Raw genomic sequence first — 18,829 nt, 5'->3', positions numbered from 1 at the left:
AGCTCCGCGCTTGGCCGGCGCTACCCGGCCCGCGTACCGCGCCGCCCGCCCCCGCCGCCGCTCGGGCAGCCGCCGCCGCCTCTGCGGCCGCCGCCGCAGTCCGGAGTCCGGGCTCCCATTGCCCCGCGGGTTGGGTCGCCGGCGCCCGGGGCACTTCCGCCTGCGAGGCCCCGCCCCGCCGGGAGCCGGGGCCGAGGCTCGGAGTGGGGAGGGCAGGAGGGGCGGCGCGGACCGTGAAGGGCGCAGGGGACGCCGGAGACGACAGCGTGGGGCCGCAACCCCGCATGCAGCGTCAGGGGAGACCTGTGGCCCTGGGTGGAGGGACACGTAGGACGCGTGGGGGAAAGGGACAGAGTGGACGCATGAGGGCCGGAGGGTCAAGTGGAACGCAGACGGACGGGGAACAGAGGGGTCACGCGGGACGCACAGGGGGATGCGGGGCAGAGGGTCACTCGGAACTAAGGGGCACGCTGAGCACGTCTCGAACGCGCAGGAGGTACAAGGTGGCAGGGGCTTCTGGGCCCCGGAGCCCTGGGCGCGTGAGGATTGGTGCGCCTTTCATAGCTGAGTCCTCTGGCTTGGCCTCAGGCCCATCATACCACGAAACCGCTATCAGGATGGGTAAAACCCATTCATGGAAAGATGAAGTCGCTTCTTGCACTTTTGGGAATTTATTAACTGGATAAAGGTGGAGTTGCACATAGGTGGGTGGGACTAGCTCCTCACCTGCTGGCAGATTCCATGCAGATTAAGGATTAGTATACAAAAGCCCTAGGGGAAAACCCAGAAGGTGAGAGAGGCAAGACTGGGGAAACCAAAGAGGTGAAAAGCTTTCTGCAGAGCAAAACTGCAGGAGCAAAGTGTGTGTGTGTGTGTGTGTGTGTGTGTGTGTGTGTGCGCGCGCGCGCGCGCGCGCGCGCGCGCACGCATGCTGTGTGGGTTTGTGGGAGGTGCTCCAATTAAATAAGCTCGCAGAGGTGATCCTAAGAATAAGTGAAGATCTCCTGCAGACCATTAACACCAAAGCTCTTTGAAAATGGTCAAAATGCTACACAAGGTCAGGCAAACCAACAGGAATGGTGCCCCCTCCCTTGCTAGAAACGGACACAGATACTCAGATGACTATTCCTACGGAACAAATCACAGACCCACAAGTTTGATCACACAGGAAAGGTGGATTGTGTAAGGCTGGGAGATTAGGTTGCCTCCGGGACCCACGGGGCTTTCCAAAAATATCTGGAGCAGGTAGCCTGGATTGGTAATTCACCTCTGAAGTCTACCTGTTGCTGTCCACAGAAGTGGGAGGCTGTTTTTGTCCACCACTATTCTGTATAGATACACCTAGAGGATGATCAGTGGTAATATATGGAATTGGAACCATGAAGTATCCATATCATGAAGCAAATACTGTGAAGTACTTGCTTTGTTGTTTGGGAATGTGCTACCAAGTACAGCACCATTAGCTGGAAAAGGGCAGAAAAAGAAAAACTAAACAAACAAACAAACAAAATGGGCAGAACAGGGTGTCCAGAAAGCTACCATTTTTTGAAGAAAACGGGGGGGGGGGGGGCGGGGGGGGGGATACATCTCATTCTCGGTGTGAAAGGCATAGCTGTCTCCGGAAGGAAAGATCAGCAGCGGATTACACTGGTTGATCCTGGGGGAGGGGAACCATGTGCCTGGAACCATGGTGAGGAGGCCCTATACATATTTGAATCTTTGGAATGTTGTACTGGTATTGGGGAAAGAGAGTTGACCTTGCAAGTCCAAGGCCACTGAAGGCCAGAGAAGGGCAGATGGAGAGTGTTGGCTAGAAGGAAGGAGACCCTGAGATCCTATATTTTTTCCCCCCTGGAATGTGGGCTGGGCCCTCTTTACCCCCTGACTGCTGGAGGCTCCCAGGCAGTTGTCAGTTTAAAGGGATAGAGGTCAGATTCTGAATTTTGCTGAGCTGTGATTTTAGTGCACCACACTGTAGCCACTGAAGCGACCCAGAATTGTGCCTGGACAGCAATTATGGTCAGCAGAGGATGCCCCATTTGCTGCCCCAGGCTGGGCTCAGAGTCCCCCTCAGTCCTCCCCACTCGAACAACCTTCCCGAGTGTGCTTCTGTGTCCCGAGTGTGCTTCTGTTTCCAGTGCCTCAGGTCCCCAGATGGGTGGGAATGAGGTTGCAGAACTCCTCTCCAGGGCTAAGTGATAGCTGAACAATGGAAGGAGTTCTGCCACAGGAAGCAAGGCTTCACTGCACTAGCAGTTAAGGAACCATAAATTAAAAGAAGTCACCTGGTTAGGAAAAAAAAAAAAGGTCGGGGCGGGGAGCACTTATTGCCCTACCAGGGAATGAGCACCTCACCCTTTGTGGGCAGGAATGTGAACCAACCTTTAAAAGATAATGTGGCAACATTAACATGAAATAGAAAAATAGGACCTGGGGACAGATACACAAAAGTGTTTGCTGCAGAACTGTTTGCATTTGCAAAAACCTGGGAGCTCCTAGAGGGTTGAGTGAATAATTCATAGATATGTTCTGAATATTGATGCACCTTTTAGACAAGTCTGGGGGTCTTCTGAAGGATGGCCTATGAAGCAGGAAGATCCAGTTGTTGGTTAACATGGATATATCATATTTCCAGGCAAACCAGATTACCCTTCCCCTCCCTAGCTCAGACTCCAGTGAGCACTGGCCCCAGAGTAGACTGCTTGTGGGGAGAAGGTTACAGAAGGGGTAGGGGAGATCCCACAATTGGTGTGCTTTTCAGCCAACCACAAAGGTGTGCTCTGTGTACAAATTTCAAAAGTTTAACAAATGGAGGGTTGGGGCTGTAGCTCAGTGGTGGAGTGCTTGCCTCATATGTGTGGGGCACTGGGTCCAATCTTCATAAAACAAATAAAAATAAACGCATTGTGTTCATCTATTTCTATTAAAAAAAATTTAACAAATGGAAACCAACCAACCAAACTATAGTTCAGTTAGGTCAAATAACCAGAGTTAAGGGGCAGTACTTAATTTCTAAGGGTGTTTCTCAGCTTCTGGCCCTGTTCTGGAGAGCAAGCAAGTATGAGAAGTTCTCTCCTGATTGCCTACCCTTCCCTTGACCTAGCAGATACTCAGCCTCATCTTCTGTTTCCCTTCTAGCTGAAGGCAGGTGCTTGTCCTGCACATATTGCAGGAAAGTCTGAGGCCCTCAGACACCCTGGGCTGCTCTCTCCCATCCTGCACCCAAAGTTAAACCCTCCTTCATACTATTTTCACCCAGCCCTTTTTATTTTATTTTGAGACAAGATTTTGCTAAATTACAGAGGCTGGCCTCAAATTTGCAGTCCTTTTACCTTAGCCTCCTGAGTCCCTTCGATTGTGGGCATGTGCCACTGTGCCCAGCATACTATCTTGTTTCTTGTTGCTATGTGGTGTGTCTTGGGTCAAGAAGTGTGAGTCCTCTTCCTTTGTTATTTTTCAGGATTTTACTAGCTATTCTGGGTTTCTTGCAAGTTCACTGAATTTTAGGATCTACTTGGCAGTTTCTACAAAGAAGTCTGATGGTATTCTGAAAGGGATTGATTTGAATCTACTAGTCAGTTTGAAGAATATTGCCATTTGAACAATATTGAGTCTTCCAACCATGAACACGGCATGTTCTTTCATTTATTTAGAATTTTATTTCTTTCAACAATGATTTATGGTTTTATGTTTTCAGAGTATAAGAAGTCAAAAAAAGATCAGAAAATAACTTTGAGATGGATGAAAATGAAGACAAAACATATCAAAACTTAGGGAATTGAGCTGAAGCAGTGCTTAGAGTAAAATGTATGGCTGCAAACACCTGTACTAAGAAGTACATTCTCAAATCAGCAACTAGTCTCCTACCCTAAGCTCCTGGAAAAAGAAGGCCACTTCTGTAAAATATTGTACAGAGAGTTAAGCCAGAGCAACTAGACAAGGATGAAATAAAAGACACCCAGAAAGAAGAAGTAAAGCTACCTCTGTTTTCCTTCCTTCTGTAAGATCAGGTGAGGCAGGCAGGGACCAAAGGAGGCAGATTTAAAAAGTCCGCCAAAGGAGGCTTTATTTGAGATATCACTCCCTGGCGGAACTGGATCAGATGGACAGAGTGGACTGGAGAAGGGTCTAAGGAGAAACCACCTGGGAGCTTGACTAGACTGGGATTTTATGGGGTTCATGGCAGGAAGGAAAGGGCTTGGGACAAGAAAGGGGATTTTTAGGGTCCCTTGTCCCGCTGGAGTTGGTCAGGGGAACTGGCTGAACTCCAGGATTGGCCAGGGGTTCTGCTGATTGAGAGGTGTTAGTCAGGAGATCCTGATGATTGACAGGTGTTTCCGCCAGTGCCTGATTGATGTTTCTTTCCCGCACGGGCTGCTTTATTCTAAGTCACTGCCACCAACCTGACACCTTCCCTTCCTCCCTCCCGCCTTCCTTTCCTGTACTGGGGATTGAACCCTGGAGCGCTCTACCAGAGTACATCCGGAGCGATTTTTGTTTTTTATTTTGAGGCACGGTTTCACTAAGTTGCTTAAGGTCTTGCTGAGGCTGAACTTGGACTTGGAATCCTCCTGTCTCAGCCTCCCGAGTGGCTGGGAGTATAGACATGTGCCACTGTGTCCAATTCCTGTGTTCTTTCTTTTCTTTCTTTCTTTTTTTTGGGGGGAGTGGGAGGGAGTACCAGGGATTGAACTCAGGGGCACTCGCCCACTGAGCCACATCCCCATCCCCTATTTTGTATTTTATTTAGAGACAGGTCTCACTGAGTTGCTTAGTGCTTCCCCGTTGTTGCTGAGGTTGGCTTTGAAATCGTGATCCTCCTGCCTCAGCTTCAAGAGGTGCTGGGATCACAGGCAGCACCCTGCCTCCTCTGTATTTTTTTTTAATATTCATTTTTAGTTGGACACAATATCTTTATTTTTATGTTGTGCTGAGGATCGAACCCGCATGTGCTAGGCGAGCGCTCTATCGCTGAGCCACAATCCCAGTCCCCTCCTCTGTTCTTATATGGCATGGATCATCTATGTCCAAAGTCTCATGGAAGTCTCTAAAAAACTGTTAAAACTATTAAATGAGGCTGGGAATGAGGCTCCATAGTAGAGCACATGCCTGGCATGCATGAGGCCCTGGGAATTTCCACTCTAAAAAAAACCAAAAAAATAATAAATGAGTTCAGCAAGGGTGCAAGATTCAAAATCAATATATAAAAGTCAAATCTATTTTTTATACTCACACTCAACAGCTGAAGACCAATTCTATTCAAAGTAGTAGCAAAAGAATTTATGCTGTTCAAAAGCTTCTTAAGATCTAGCTGATCTAACATTTCAAATGAAGTATTTTTTATTTTTTTAATTTATTTTTTAGTTTTAGGTGGACACAATATCTTTATTTTATATTTATGTGGTGCTAAGGATCGAACCCAGTGCCGCGTGCATGCTAGGCGAGTACTCTACCACTCAGCTATAACCCCAGCCCCATATTTTTGATTTTCACTACCAGGTATTGAACCCAGGAGTATCTCATCTCCATGGAGCTTCATCCCTGCCTCCCTGCCCCCTTTCTTTTAAGACAGGACCTCACTAAATTGCCTAGGTGGGCCTGGAACTTGAGACCCTCCTGCCTTGGCCTCCAGAATCACTGAGATTTCAGGCATGTGCCACCATGCCTGTCTTGCTGATATCTACTAATGATATCTCATTATTTTATCTGTGGTTTCTGTTTGTGTTTGCAATTATGACCATAGTTTGTCCCATATATTCGCTTTGAAATGATTCAGTATTCCCATCAGAAGCCTGCTGAGAATAAATGCCGGATCTTCTCCATTCAAAATCAGGGATCAAGCAGAGGCTGAGAAGCCCTGGTCCCCCCTTGTTCCTAATCCAGGTCCACTCTCTAGAGTCCTCCTCAGAACAGAGATGTGATTTCCAGGATAGCCTCAGGTCCTGCAAGGCTGCCGCTCCAAAGAAACTGACCCCAGAATTTAGTGCCGGCGTCGTGTTGGGCAAAATGGGGTGAATTAGGACTCATGTGGGACCTTCCATGAAAAATAGCCTGGGCACTTGCGCTGCAGACATAGCTCAGTGGCAGAGCGCTTGCCTAGCATGTGTGAACCTCAGGGTTTGCTCCTCAGAATTGAAGGACAAACGTATCACATGAAAGACCCCAACCAGTCGAAATACGAAAGTGAGGGAGCACACCAGGTCGTCCAGAGATGGGTTTATTCAGTGCAGGCTACAGTAGAGGTGGAAGCGTCTGCAGCAGCAGCAGCAGCAGCAGCAGCAGCAGCAGCAGCGTGGTTTAGGGACTTACATAGCCCCTGAGGGAAATGTGCGTGGTTACAATTGGCCGGGTGATGGTAAGTTCCTGTTGTTAATTTCCTATTGGGCTCCTGGGCAGGTGACCGGTCTTTTGGGGGGCTCTTTTGGTGGACTTTTCCTCCTAATCAGGAAGAAGAAGCCGGAAGCCTAGAGCCCTAGGGGCGGCGGCCATTGTGGGGTGGTGGCCTGGCCCTGTCCTCATTCTGTGCCCAACATTCCTCCCTTTTTGATTTATTAAAATGTAAGGGACACCGAGTCCTCTGGCTAATTCCTGCTGAGTCAGGGGCATTGTGGGGTAGGAGGAGGAGTGTTGGGGGCAGAGGGCTGGATAGAGAAGTTAATAAGTCAGTGAGTAATATCAGCCAAATCAGTAGACGCCTGCCAAAGCCGGTGATTTCGGGATGTGGGGGAAGTCTATGAAGGTGCCTTGTAACCATAGTTCTTCAAGGGCCTGCTCCCAGCTGGACACGATGAGGAGTTCAGGGAACAGCCATGCATCTTCCTGAATCGCCTCCACGAAGGACCGGAAGCATCCCTGGCTGGGGGTCCCAAAGTCATTCCTCTCCTCCATAGATCACACAGGCCACAATTACAGGGGCTACAAAGAGAAGGGTGTAGATAATTACTTTGTAAGATTTGTGGAGGATAGACTGAGAATCATGAGAGACATCCACAATCCCATTACAAGCAGTAAGATCAAGAGGCCTTAGCCGCTGATGAATCCGTGGTGGCACAGCAGAGGCCTCGGACTGGTGGTGTAGTTTGAAGTGAAGAACCCTCGGGGCAGCGAGAAGTTGGTGGGGTACATGAGAAGTTATAGCATTGAGAGGTCCCCTCGGGATGGGTCAGCCTCTCTTGGGAGTGGTTGGTAATGCCTAAGAAGGAGCTGGTTGAAAATTTGGTTAGAGTGGGCTGGGGATGTGGCTCAAGTGGTAGCACGCTCGCCTGGCATGCGTGCGGCCCGGGTTCGATCCTCAGCACCACATACAAGCAAAGATGTTGTGTCTGCCGAAGACTAAAAAATAAATATTAAAAAATTCTCTCTCTCTCTCTCTTAAAAAAAAGAAAATTTGATTAGAGATTGTTGAGATCTGAGAGCTGAGACATCTGAAGATGCAAGGAATGACAGATAAGATGGCAAAAATGGCAGCGAGGGGCCCCAGCAAAGGTAATAGGCAAGGAAGCAGACTCTTCCATGGGCTCCATGCATTCCGGACGAAGGATTGTTCTTGCTTTTCCCTGAGGTCTTTAATGACTTGCTTTAGCTTGTGCATGCTATGGTCAGTCATCCCAGCCTGGCTGACATAATCACAGCCCTCCTTGCCCAGGAACACATATGTGCCTCCCTTTCCAGCTGTTATAAGGTCTAAGGCCCATCTATTTTGGAGGACGACCTCTGCCAGGGAGGAGAGTTGGGCATGGAGGGAGTGGATGGCGCTGAGGGAGGCCTCTGCCATTTGTGTGAGTTTGTCCCCAAGGTCTGCCAGCTCCTGAGAGAAGGATTGAGTAATGACCAATGCCCCCGATGGGATGGCTACCCCTGAAGCACTGTTGAAGCCACAAGGCTGATTCCCGCCAGGACGGCTGCTCTCCTGTGGTGATGACTCTCAGGAGATGTAAGGATGTCCTCAGCCTCGGCCAAGGTGCCAAGGGTGAGGCTGGGGATAAGGATGACAGGTAACAGGCCCCAGCGTGGTGGGGAGATGCAGGAGAACAAGTAGGATCTGCAGAGGAAAAGCGCAGGAGGAGGCAGAGTGACGTTGGTGTTGAGGGTGTTGTGGGTCCCCCCTGGGGCAGAATGAGGAAGTGGTTGCCCAATGGGTGGTGATGTTAATGAACAGGGGAAGACAGGTGTAGGGTAGGAGATATGGGGCTGTTGGTGGCTGGGCAGGACCCAGTGGAGGTGGGTGGCATTAATAGCGACAGGGGCCAGTAGGGGTCACCAAAGAGGCACACAGAGAAAGCAGGAAGAGAAGTTGGAAGTAGAATCTTGTGAAGGAGCTGGAGGGAGAGTGTTAATATCCTATCCCATGAGAAGGTAGTTTAAGGATTTGTGCTGTGACTTGGTGTGAATTTGGGTGGCATTGAGACGTTGTAGGCCCCTTGTGAGGAGGAGTCAGTAATAATCTTTTTTTATGATGATTTTCCCTCTGCTGCTGTACCCGTTGGAGTTGTAGAAGCCTACAGCTGCTATCCTGGATTGCCAAGAGGAGGGATCGGGAAACTGAAATGTAACATTGTGGGACCCACTGGTTGACTGTAGGCACCTGGCCTGATTCCCCATTGGGATTTCCCCATGGTGGGATGGGACCAATGATATTCACAGTTCCAGAAAGGGCAGCCTACCCAGCCCAAGCGATCCTTGCGTCGTTTCGCTGGTCCTCCTCAAAGCATAAGAACTTAGGATAGCTGGCCAAACCATGGCCACATTGATGGGCGCAAGTGGAGACTGCATCGAAGGAGAGGGTGATGGAGGGGCAGCTAGCTAATGGGCAGGAGGACTGATTGAGTAGATGGGTTTCCTGACCATGGTTGTTAAGCTACCAAATTTGAAAAGTGTACATGCATGGCGGGGTACTGCAAGAATTGGGGGCAAGCCTGGGAAGAGGGAGGAAGAAAACGTGTAAGAGGGTCGTGAGCAAGGCTAGCATGATGTCTGGGAGATGCGGAGCTTAAGAGGCCTATCAGGGTGGAGGTGAGAGGTGTAAGTGGGTTTAGGAGGTAGTGCAAGCGAGGTGTTTGAATGTTGTTCCTCCTTGGCGCGGCTGGGAGTCAGCTTCTGTCGGGAGATGTGAATCCAAGGGGACAGCATAGCTGATCCTTCCAAGAGTCTGGCTGCTGTGGGGGTAGATAGGACAACTTGTAAGGGTCTTTTCCATTTTGGGGAAAAGTCTGTGCTCTTGGAAAGGGGAGTATAATAGACCCACATGCCGGAGGTTAAAGGGAAGGTCAGGGAAAGATCGGATGCATCAGGCAATAGGAGGTCTTCATGTTTCCAAAGTCCAGAGTGGATGAAGGAGAGAAGAGGAAAGGAAAGGTTTTCAGCCAGGTGCCAGGGGGGAAGGAGTGAGGCCAGGGGGCAGAACCGGGCATCCGTCCATAAAGGACCTCGAAAGGTGAGAGTCGTGAGAGTTTCTTTGGAAGTACTTTAAGGTGGAATAAGGCATGGGAAGTAGCTTGACCCAGTCGTGGTGAACCTCGAGGGAAAGTTGGGTTAAAATTTCTTTAAGAGTGTGATTGGAAGCTACAAAGTTAACTTTTGGAGCACCTATAACAATTGCCAGATGATTGTGGATGGTAAGGGATGTGGAAGTGCCAGGGTAATCTAGGAATGCTGTGATTTGTTGTGTGATCTGAGAGATAAATTCAGGTCCAACTGGAAGGACTTGGGTACCCCGAATCTTGGTATAATGTCAGTTAATAGAAGGCGGCCACAATGGAGGCTGTCTTGTGGTATGTGGGGAATGCCTCGACCCAGCCTGAGAAGGTATCAATAAAGAACAGAAGGTACTTATAACACCTCACCGCAGGCATGTGCGTAAAGTCAACCTGCCAGTTGGCTCTGGGGATGTGACCTTGAGCTTGATGAGTAGGAAAGGTTCCTGGTTTTAGAGGGGTTTGTGGGTTGACTTGCTGGCAGACTTGGTAAGCAGCGGTGATGTCTTTAATGAACTGTTTGTTGAAGACAGGGTAAAAAAGGTGGAGAGAAAAGTCTGTAGGGCTTGGGGGATTGGGGTGGAAGATTGAGTGTAGGTAGTTCAAGACCTCCCTGCAGTTGTGTAAGGGATGGGTAGATGAAATGGGGAGCAAGGAGGCAGGGTTTAAGGGCACGCAAGCCAGGAAGGAGGTAGAGGTGTCATGTATGAAAGTCACTAAGAGGGAAAGGATGCAGCAAGGCAGGAGAGTCTGGAGTCCCTTGTATCTTAGGAGTTCTTTGAGATGATGGGGACTGGCAATTGTTATAGGTGCTCCAAAAGTTAACCTTGTAGCTTCCAGGAGCAAGATATGGGCCACTGTCAGGGTGTGGAGACATGGTGATCACACCCAAACAGTAGGGTCTAACTGTTTAGACAGATAAGTCACAGGGGCAAATAAGGGGCCTAACATTTGACCCAACACTCCTAGGGATAGATTCTGGTTCTCATGGCAGTACAGCGGAATGGTCTTTGAAGGTCAGACAGTTGCAGTGCTGGGGCTTGCAAAAGGGCTTGCTGGAGTTTTTGGAAAGGTTGGACGGGGTCTCCTGTAGGGACCTTGGAGGGGAAAGACTTGACAAGGTCATATAGGGGTTTCGCTAAGAGAGAAAAGCTGGGAATCCATGTTCTAAAGTATCCTGCTAGCCCCAGGAATGAAAGGATTTCCTCTATGGTTCTGGGAGTCTGTAGTTGCTTGATATAAGTCTTGTGATTGGTGGTGGTAGCCATGGAGCAGTGGACAGGACAGGTTCAAGTAGGTAACCTGGGCCTTTGAAAGTTGGACGTTAGCAGGAGAAACCCGGTAGCCCCTTTCAGCTAGGAAATTGAGAAGAAGTGAGATGTCATTCTGTGATTATTCCAGGGAGGGACTACAGAGGAGTAGGATATCTACATATTATAGTAATCGGGACTGTGAGAGGGACAGGTCATCTAGATCAGTGGCCAAAGTTTGTCCGAATATAGGGGGCTGTCCCGGAAGCCCTGGGGTAAGACCGTATAGATCAGTTTGCGAGACTGGCGTGTTTCAGGATCTGTGTGAAAGCAAAGAAGTCCCGGGACTGTGGGGCCAAGGGGATAGAGCAAAAAGCATCCTTGAGATCTACCACTGAGAAGTGAGTTGAGGAAGGAGGTATAGAGGACGGGATGGTATATGGGTTTGGAATCAAGGAGTGTATGGGTTTAACAGCCTCATTGATCAGCCGGAGATCTTGAACTAAACGAAAGTTGCCATTAGGTTTTTTCACTGCTAGAATAGGAGTGTTGAAAGGCGAGTGGGTGGGTCTGAGGAAGTCCTTGGTTAAGAGATCTTGAATGATGGGCTGTAGGCTGATCAGGCTGGCAGAGAGAAGCGGATATTGGGGTTGACATGGATAGGCATCTGGATGTTTTAAAGTAATAATAACGGGGGAGCACTGTGCAAGTGATGGGGTTGGGTGTCCCATACCTTGGGGTTGACTTTGGGGGAAAGGGAAGGGGGAGTTCCTCCTCTGTTGAAGGGGATATGATTAGTGAGAGAATGTAGGAGACTTGTTGAGATTGAAAGTGATGGATGTCTCAAATTTGAAGAGGATGTCTCGCCCTAGCAGGGGCACTGGGCATTGGGCCATAACCAAGAATTGGTGGGAGAATATGACCCAGAGGAATGAGCAGGAGATTAGGGCAGTGATCCTAGGCATGAAGGTTTGGGCACCTACCAACATGGGTGTTTGTCTATAATGAGTGTGACCCTTGGTTCCTGTGTGGTGATGGCCGTCAGGGAAGGAAATCTTAGGGTCCTGTCAGTCCTCCGCCCCTAGTCCCAGAAGGTCATGTGTGAGGCTGTGGGCCTCCCTGGCCCCCTTCGGGTTCCAGGGCAGTCCACAGCCCAATGACCGGGACACTGGCACTTTGGGCAGGGTTGGATAGGAACCTTTCGGTTAGGGCAAGCCCTGACCCAGTGGCCATCCCTTCCACATTTGAAGCATGGCCCTGGTGGGCCATTTAGAGGTCCTTTAGAGGATGAAGGGGGGGCTGATGCCTGAATGGCCTGAGCCAGCATCTGGTATTTGTGGAATTTGGCCTTTTCCTCCCTATTATTGTAGACCTTGAAGGCCAGTGCCAGCACCTCTGTGGGGTGAGAGGCCCTCTTTCCAACCTGTTTAGTTTGGCCTTTATGTTGGGGTAGCTTTGGGAGAAGAAATGGGTCGTTAGGAACTGTCTCCCATCAGGAGTTTTAGGGTCTTAATTAGCATATTGTTGGAGGGCCTGAGTCAGCCTATCTAAGATAAAGTGGAGGGGGTTCTCATTTTTATCTTGAATGATCTCTTGGAGATTTTTGAAGTTAACTGCCTTCTGAGTTGCCTGTCTGAGTCTGGCAACTAGGCAGGTGGAAAATTGGTCCCTCAGGGCTAATCCTGCGGCAGTATTATAGTCCCAATTAGGGTCCTGGTCAGGGACTGCCTGAGTGCCTATCGGTGGGTGAGCCGAGGTGGTTTGATGAACCTCATCAGCGTAATTATGGGCTTGCACCCAGACTCATCTATGCTCCTCTGGGAGAAGAGTATTGGCCAGGATCAAGTAAATGTTGTGAAAAGAGAGGTTAAAGCCTGAAAAAGGTATTGAAATTCCTCAGTGTATGGGGAGGGGTTGGAAGTGTATGAGCCCAGGCGCTTCTCAATTTGGGAGAAGGGAACATGAACCCTCACAATGACTTCAGCACCCGCCACTTCGCGGAGGGGGATAGTATGTGAAGAAAGGTTGAGTTTTAGAACAGGTTGTAGGGGGACTAAAAGGGGGCTGGGGAAGTGATGGGGTGATGCTGAAGCCAGAATTAGGCAGTCAGTGTAGATAGGTAAATCGAGTCAGATCGGATCCAGGAGGCCAATTTTGAGTGAGTCTGGGAAATTGGAGACAGTCCCCTGTGGGATCTTATCAAGAACCAGCCCCAGCTCCAACCTGTTGCCCAGGTAACCTGTCCCAGGAATTCCTCCTCCCAACAGGGAGCTATAAGGTTGTTAATGTGTCCTTGCCTATTCCATCCTGCCCTACCCCCTTCAGCCCACCTGTTTCCCACCTTTTGGCCTTCCCACCTAGCATTCCTGGGCCTAGTCAAGTATGCAGGAAGGAGAAAGATTAGGGGGAAAAGGCAGGAGAACAAAGGAAGCCCAGGACATACATAAAAAGGGCAGAATACCTCACTTTTTGGGATAACGGGATACCATCTATGGCCCCCTTCTCCCTGGCGGGAGAAGTCTATTACCCCTTTTTAAATAAACCCTGCTTCATATGCTTGCCTCAGCATGCTTCTCTAATAATGTTCAAACATCAACTGCGTGGGAAAGCAGTACTTGTCACCGATAACCAGGTGGTATCAATGCGGGGGGCGGGGGGGGGGGTGGGGGGTGCCCAGGGCTGCGGGGTAGGAGGATTAAAGGCCTAGGCGGGGTGTATTCCCCTCCCACAGTTGGTCAGGGGTACTGTCTGACGATCCACGGTCAGTTTCCCCTGAGAGTCCACCTGCAGGGGTGAGCAAGAAGCGGGAAACTTACCAATTGAAGACCCGTGGTGGATATGGGTCCTGCAACCAAGGAAATGGACTGGGGACGAGTTGGGGCCGGTGGGGGTGAGTCCGGATTGGGGTCCTCACCTAGTGAGGGTGAGGGGAGCCCAATCTGAGTCACGGCATTAATGAAAGACCCCAACCACCCTAAGTATGAAAGTGAGGGAGCACACAAGGTCATCCAGAGATGGGTTTATTCAGCGCAGGCTACAGTAGAGGCGGAAGCGTCTGCAGCAGTAGCAGCAGCAGCAGCAGCAGCAGCAGCGGTGTGGTTTAGGGACTTACATAGCCCCTAAGGGAAGTGCCTGTTGTTAGCTCCCTATTGGGCTCCAGGGCCGGTGACCGGTCTTTTCCTCCTAATTAGGAAGAAGAATCCGGAAGCCTGGAGCCCTAAGAGCGCCCTGTCCTGACTCCGTCTCCAATATCAAACAGTTGCTGTGGTAACAGGCAGAACTAACTCTAGCTGGGTCTCATTATTAAATTTTACTTGCTTCAGATATTAACAGAAACCGACTCGGAGGGTTTCCACGTGCCTGGAGTGGGGAATGGGCCCCGTCGGGTCGCCCCTGGGGCGCACGGGGCGGTCCTGAAGCGCGGCCCCGCCCCGCCCTGGCCTCGCCGCGCGCTCCGCAGGGCCGGCCCGCATCATGGGCAGCCTCTACGGGCGTGCAGCGCTTCGGGCGCTGCTGTGCGGGCCGCGCCCCCCGGGCCCGCGCCAGCTGGTGCGCCCCAGCTCGGGTGAGTCGGGCGGGCGGGAGGCGGGCGGGCGGCCCCGGTCTTTGTTCGCGCACGTGCGGCGGGCAGCCGGGAAGCGCTGGCCCGGCGCGGGCTTGGCCCTGCGCCCTCCTTGCATTCCCACCCTGCGGGGCCCAGCAGCCGTAAAGCCTCAGGCTACTTGGCTCTGGGGGTGCCGAAGGTCCAGAGCAGAAGAAACCCAAAGGCCAGATGGCAACCCCGAGCGTGATGGCGGTCCCAGTGGACCGATGGCTTATAGGGGACTCCCTGTGGAGCCTTTGTTGCCGGGGCCGTCAGTTCCTGGACAAACTGGGCCAGAGTCGGGACACCAGGCCCAAGCCTGCCTGGCCCAGCCCTGTGTGGGACCCCTGCCCTGACGGCCTCCCCTCAGTGCGTTTCCTGAGAGCCAAATATTGTTTTTCTTCCATGCGCTCTGGAAAGCGGACGGCCTCCCCCAGGCACAAACTAGCCAGCACCAGCGCTGGTTTGGGAAACAAATAAGCTAGTGGAGGGAGGTCTTGCCGGGTTCTTCAGCCCCGAGGGGTGTGCTGATCCCCCTCCATTTGCTGCCCTGCGCACTGCACGTCGTTGTTAATTTTCCTCCTGAGGATGGAGCTCTTCACCTGGCCTGCGGCTTGGTATTTTTCCTTCATTCTGCCCATCTTCTTTTGTGCGTCATCCAAGGTCTGGGATGCTCCTTGCTCTGGGAGTGCTTTGGGGCGGCAGGACGATGAGGGTGCCCCCCCCCCCCCCCCCCCCCCCCCCCCGGCAGTGCCCTCTGGAGAGAGGCTCAGGACTGGTCTGAGTCAAGCCTGATGTCCTACAGCTGCTGAGTTCCTGCCTGGCGCCAGTCTCCTCAATTATGGATAGGAACCCCTCCATCTTTCCTCTCAGTCTTAAGCCCCTTGTGTCCCCACTGCCTGGCCCATCTGCACTTCCCCTCTTCTGGGTGCCTACACCAGAGGTGGCTCCTCACAGTGTGACAGGGCTGGGGTTCAGACAGCACCTGCCATTTCCTGAAGGACAAGCGGTGTGCACTTTCCAGTGTAGCTTCTCCAGGTCCCCAGGTGGGCTTCAGGCTAAGCCAGGCTGGGCCTCCCTGGTTTCAGGGCTAATTAAGATGCCTTTTTTCTTTTTTGGTACCCAAGATTGAATTTAGGGGCACCCAACCACTGAGGCACAGTCCCAGCCCCTTTTTTGTATGTTATTTAGAGAAAGGGTCTGAGTTTCTGAGGGCTCTGCTAAATTGTGGAGGCTGCAATTGAACTTGCAACCCTCCTGGCTCAGCCTCCCAAACTGCTGGGATTACAGGCATGTGCCACCATGTCTGGCTTTAAGATGCCTTTCAAAAGAAGCTAGCTCCATTCTCCATTTGGGCAGATTTTATTTATTTTTATTTTTTTTTTTTGGTATCAGGGATTGAACTCAGGGACCCTTCAACCACTGAGCTACATCCTCAGCCCTTTATTTTTATTTAAAGAGAGAGAGAGAGAGAATTTTAATATTTATTCTTTTTTAGTTTTCGGCAGACACAACATCTTTGTTTGTATGTAGTGCTGAGGATCGAACCTGGCCCACACGCATGCCAGGCGAACTCGCCAACGCTTAAGACACATCCCCAGCCCCCATCGTCAGCCCTTTTTAAATTTTTTTTTTGAGACAGGGTCTTACTAAGTTGTTGGGGCTGGCTTTGAACTCACAATCCTCCTGCCTCAGCCTCCTGAGCTGCTAGGATTACAGGTGTACACCACTGCACCAGTCTTGGGCAGTTTTTGCCACTGTGTGGGAGAAACCTGGGGGACAGGCTGCCTTGGGTACCCCTGGGAGGCAGTGCTAGGAGGTAGCTCCTGTTTGGGAGTGCTGTGCTTGTTCCTTCTAGAGCTGCCCTGCATAAAGGCACTCTGAAGCCTAGTGCTGTCTGGGCCCAGGCAGGAACTCAGGTTGGGGAGATGTGAAAGGGTGAGTAATGGCAGCCCTAAATTTTCCCACTTTTAAAGGAGGGCCCTCCTGGACCCAGGAGCGCACCCTGGTTGCAGTGAAGCCAGATGGGGTACAGCGGCGGCTCATCGGAGCTGTGATCCAGCGCTTTGAGAGGCGGGGCTTCAAGTTGGTTGGCATGAAGATGCTGCAGGTATCAGAGCCTGTGTAGTGTTTGAGGTACTGGGGGTGCTTCTTGGCCATTCACAGCTCAATCCAGTGTGAAGGGGGTTTTCTGGCTTGGTATTTGCAGGTGTGGGGAGGTATCTGTCTGGGATGCCAGCCTATGTAGGTATTAACTGCAATGTGCCCTGAGGTCAGGACACCAGTTTGGGGGCGGGCAGGCTCATCTTTAGGGACTCCTCTTACCCCTCTCCCGTGTAACCTAGGCACCTGAGAGCATCCTTGCTGAGCACTACCAGGACCTACAGAGGAAGCCCTTTTACCCAGCCCTCATCAGCTACATGAGCTCTGGGCCCGTGGTGGCAATGGTATGACCGGACCAGGGTGGAGGATGTGCAATGTGGGTGTGTCCTCCACCAAGCACAGGGAAAGGATTGAGCCCTGGGCTCTTGGTGCTCCTCACTTCTCCCCAACTTGTAGCTCTGTACTGCAGGTCTGGGAAGGGTACAATGTGGTCCGCACCTCAAGGGCCATGATAGGACACAGTGACTCCACTGAGGCTGCCCCTGGGACCATCCGGGGGGACTTCAGCATCCACATCAGCAGGTACTGGGAGCCTGATACCTGGGTTGCCTGCTGTGGGGTGAGAAGGGCCATTCCAGCAACAGCATGCAGATCCCAAGGCTTGGGTTTCTCGCTGGGTGGCGGGTGAAGCTGTGGGAGACCAACCTTGCACTTAACTGGGTCACACTCCCCTGCTGGGTGCTGAAGCGGCTGGGTGCTAAGGCTCTCAGTCACAGAAATGTGACAGAGCTTTCCCCACCCTTGGTGGGGGGTGAAGCCAAAGAGGCTTGACAGTGGGACATGAATAATAATAATACTGACTAGAACAACTTCTTTCCCTGCCCTTCCATGCACTTATTGATGATGACACATTCTCATTGATTGTTGTTTTGACTGTACTCTGTGTTGCGTGTTATCTGTCCTGCCAGATACCCTGAAGGGCTGGTGTGGGACACTGGTGGGGAAAGGAGGTTCCCAAAAGTCAGGGTTTGGGCTGGCCGCAGAGGCTGGGCTGGCAGTTTTCTGGCTCCTATTTTTCCTTTTCCTTCTGCAGTCACCTGCTTGCTCCCGTGGGTGCAGGGGAGCAGCAGATTGACCCTAGGGCCCTCGGGTGCACACTGGAGACTAAGCTACTTGTCACCTGGCACAGGAACATCATCCATGCCAGTGACTCAGTGGAAGGCGCCCAGAGAGAGATCCAGCTGTGGTTCCAGAGCAGCGAGCTGGTGAACTGGGCAGATGGGGGCCACTACAGCAGCAGCTACCCAGCTTGAGGGCTTGTGCTGCCCTCAGTGCCCCAGCAACCACCCAGAACCTACTGCTTTGGTCAACAACTCAAGCCACACCCATCCTGTCTCCCCCAAACCACTTTCTTGCTCACTTTCTGCCCCACCCCAGCCCAAGGGAGTTTGAGGCCCAACTCTATGTGCCTTTCTGTATCCTAAATCAGCACAAGATTGGACCAAATCCTTCTGTACCAAAGTGCCAGACAACCTTTGGGCATCCTCAGAGGTCACCTTAACTGCTCCAAAGGAGACACATTAAAATCCACTGATTATAATGGGGGTGGTGTGCTCATTTTGTCTTCTGCCATTTCTGAGACAGTAAAGATGCTTTTATGAAGTAGTAAACAGAATAAAATTGAAGCTTCCTGCCTTGCACACAGAGAAGGGGTTCCCTGACTTTGATGACTGTGTGAATCAGGTAGGAGTCCAGAGCCCTCCAGCCTGAAATCTGGGGAAATTCTAGTGGAACTCTGCCTAGCCAGTCTGATTCTGCTGAAGGAGAGTGGCAGGAAGGGAGAGGTAGGGACTAGGACCACACAAGGCACAATGAGCCTGTGACCATGGTGTCTCCCACTTAGTGGCCTGATTTCATTCAACACCAAGAGCTGCCCAGCAGTAGTATTTTTTTTTTCTGGCACTGGCAATTGCACCTGAGGGCTTCATGCATGCTAAACAAGTGCTCAACCACTGAGTTACATTCCAGACTTTTTAAAAAATTCTAGAGACAAGTCTCCCTAAATCTGCAGAGGTTGGCCTCGGACTTGCCATCCTTCTGCCTCTGCCTCCTGACCTGCTGGAATTAAAAGCCAGCGCCACCGGGCCCACTTGGCGTCCGCACATCTTCACGTTGCCACAAGCTGTTCACATCCATGGGTCCTCCTGAGGTTGCTTCCCTATAGCCCAGGTTACAGGGAGGCCGACCTGGCTGTCACTTCCCCACTTGACACGGAGCGACGGAGGTCTAGGGTCTGGGTTCTCAGCATCGGCCTCCGAGCAGCTGCTACAGATGGCATGGGCGAAGTGCCGAGACGCTCTCCACCCGGCACAGGGGCAGTCCTGCGTGCACGCCCCGGCCTTTTCGGCCCCAGTTTCCCG

General features: G+C 51.4%; 1 protein-coding gene and 1 long non-coding RNA gene across 3 annotated transcripts; one reads left to right on the top strand and one right to left on the bottom strand.

Moving 5' to 3' along the window:
- Positions 1–6,201: 6,201 nt before the first annotated feature.
- On the bottom strand, positions 6,202–13,809 carry LOC117794822 (uncharacterized). The gene is made up of 2 exons (XR_004618692.2): positions 13,540–13,809; positions 6,202–6,915 (listed from the first exon to the last, which is right to left on the bottom strand). It is a non-coding gene; the product is annotated as an uncharacterized lncRNA (long non-coding RNA).
- Positions 13,810–13,940: 131 nt separating this feature from the next.
- On the top strand, positions 13,941–18,009 carry Nme4 (NME/NM23 nucleoside diphosphate kinase 4). 2 transcript variants are annotated; one of them, XM_027940601.3, is made up of 5 exons: positions 13,941–13,990; positions 16,283–16,416; positions 16,652–16,753; positions 16,879–16,991; positions 17,599–18,009. In XM_027940601.3, exons 2-5 carry the CDS (start codon positions 16,402–16,404, stop codon positions 17,720–17,722), a joined length of 354 nt encoding a protein of 117 aa, XP_027796402.1. In that variant the 5' UTR covers positions 13,941–13,990; positions 16,283–16,401; the 3' UTR covers positions 17,723–18,009. The 2 variants fall into 2 exon arrangements, with proteins under 2 accessions (XP_027796402.1, XP_027796401.1); XM_027940600.2 differs by lacking the exon at positions 13,941–13,990 and adding an exon at positions 14,180–14,288.
- Positions 18,010–18,829: the final 820 nt, after the last annotated feature.

This window comes from Marmota flaviventris, chromosome 19, assembly GCF_047511675.1.
Source record: "Marmota flaviventris isolate mMarFla1 chromosome 19, mMarFla1.hap1, whole genome shotgun sequence".
Lineage (NCBI taxonomy): Eukaryota > Metazoa > Chordata > Mammalia > Rodentia > Sciuridae > Marmota > Marmota flaviventris.
The sequence above is the reverse complement of the archived record's forward strand: the minus strand, read 5'-3'. Positions and strand labels throughout refer to the sequence as shown.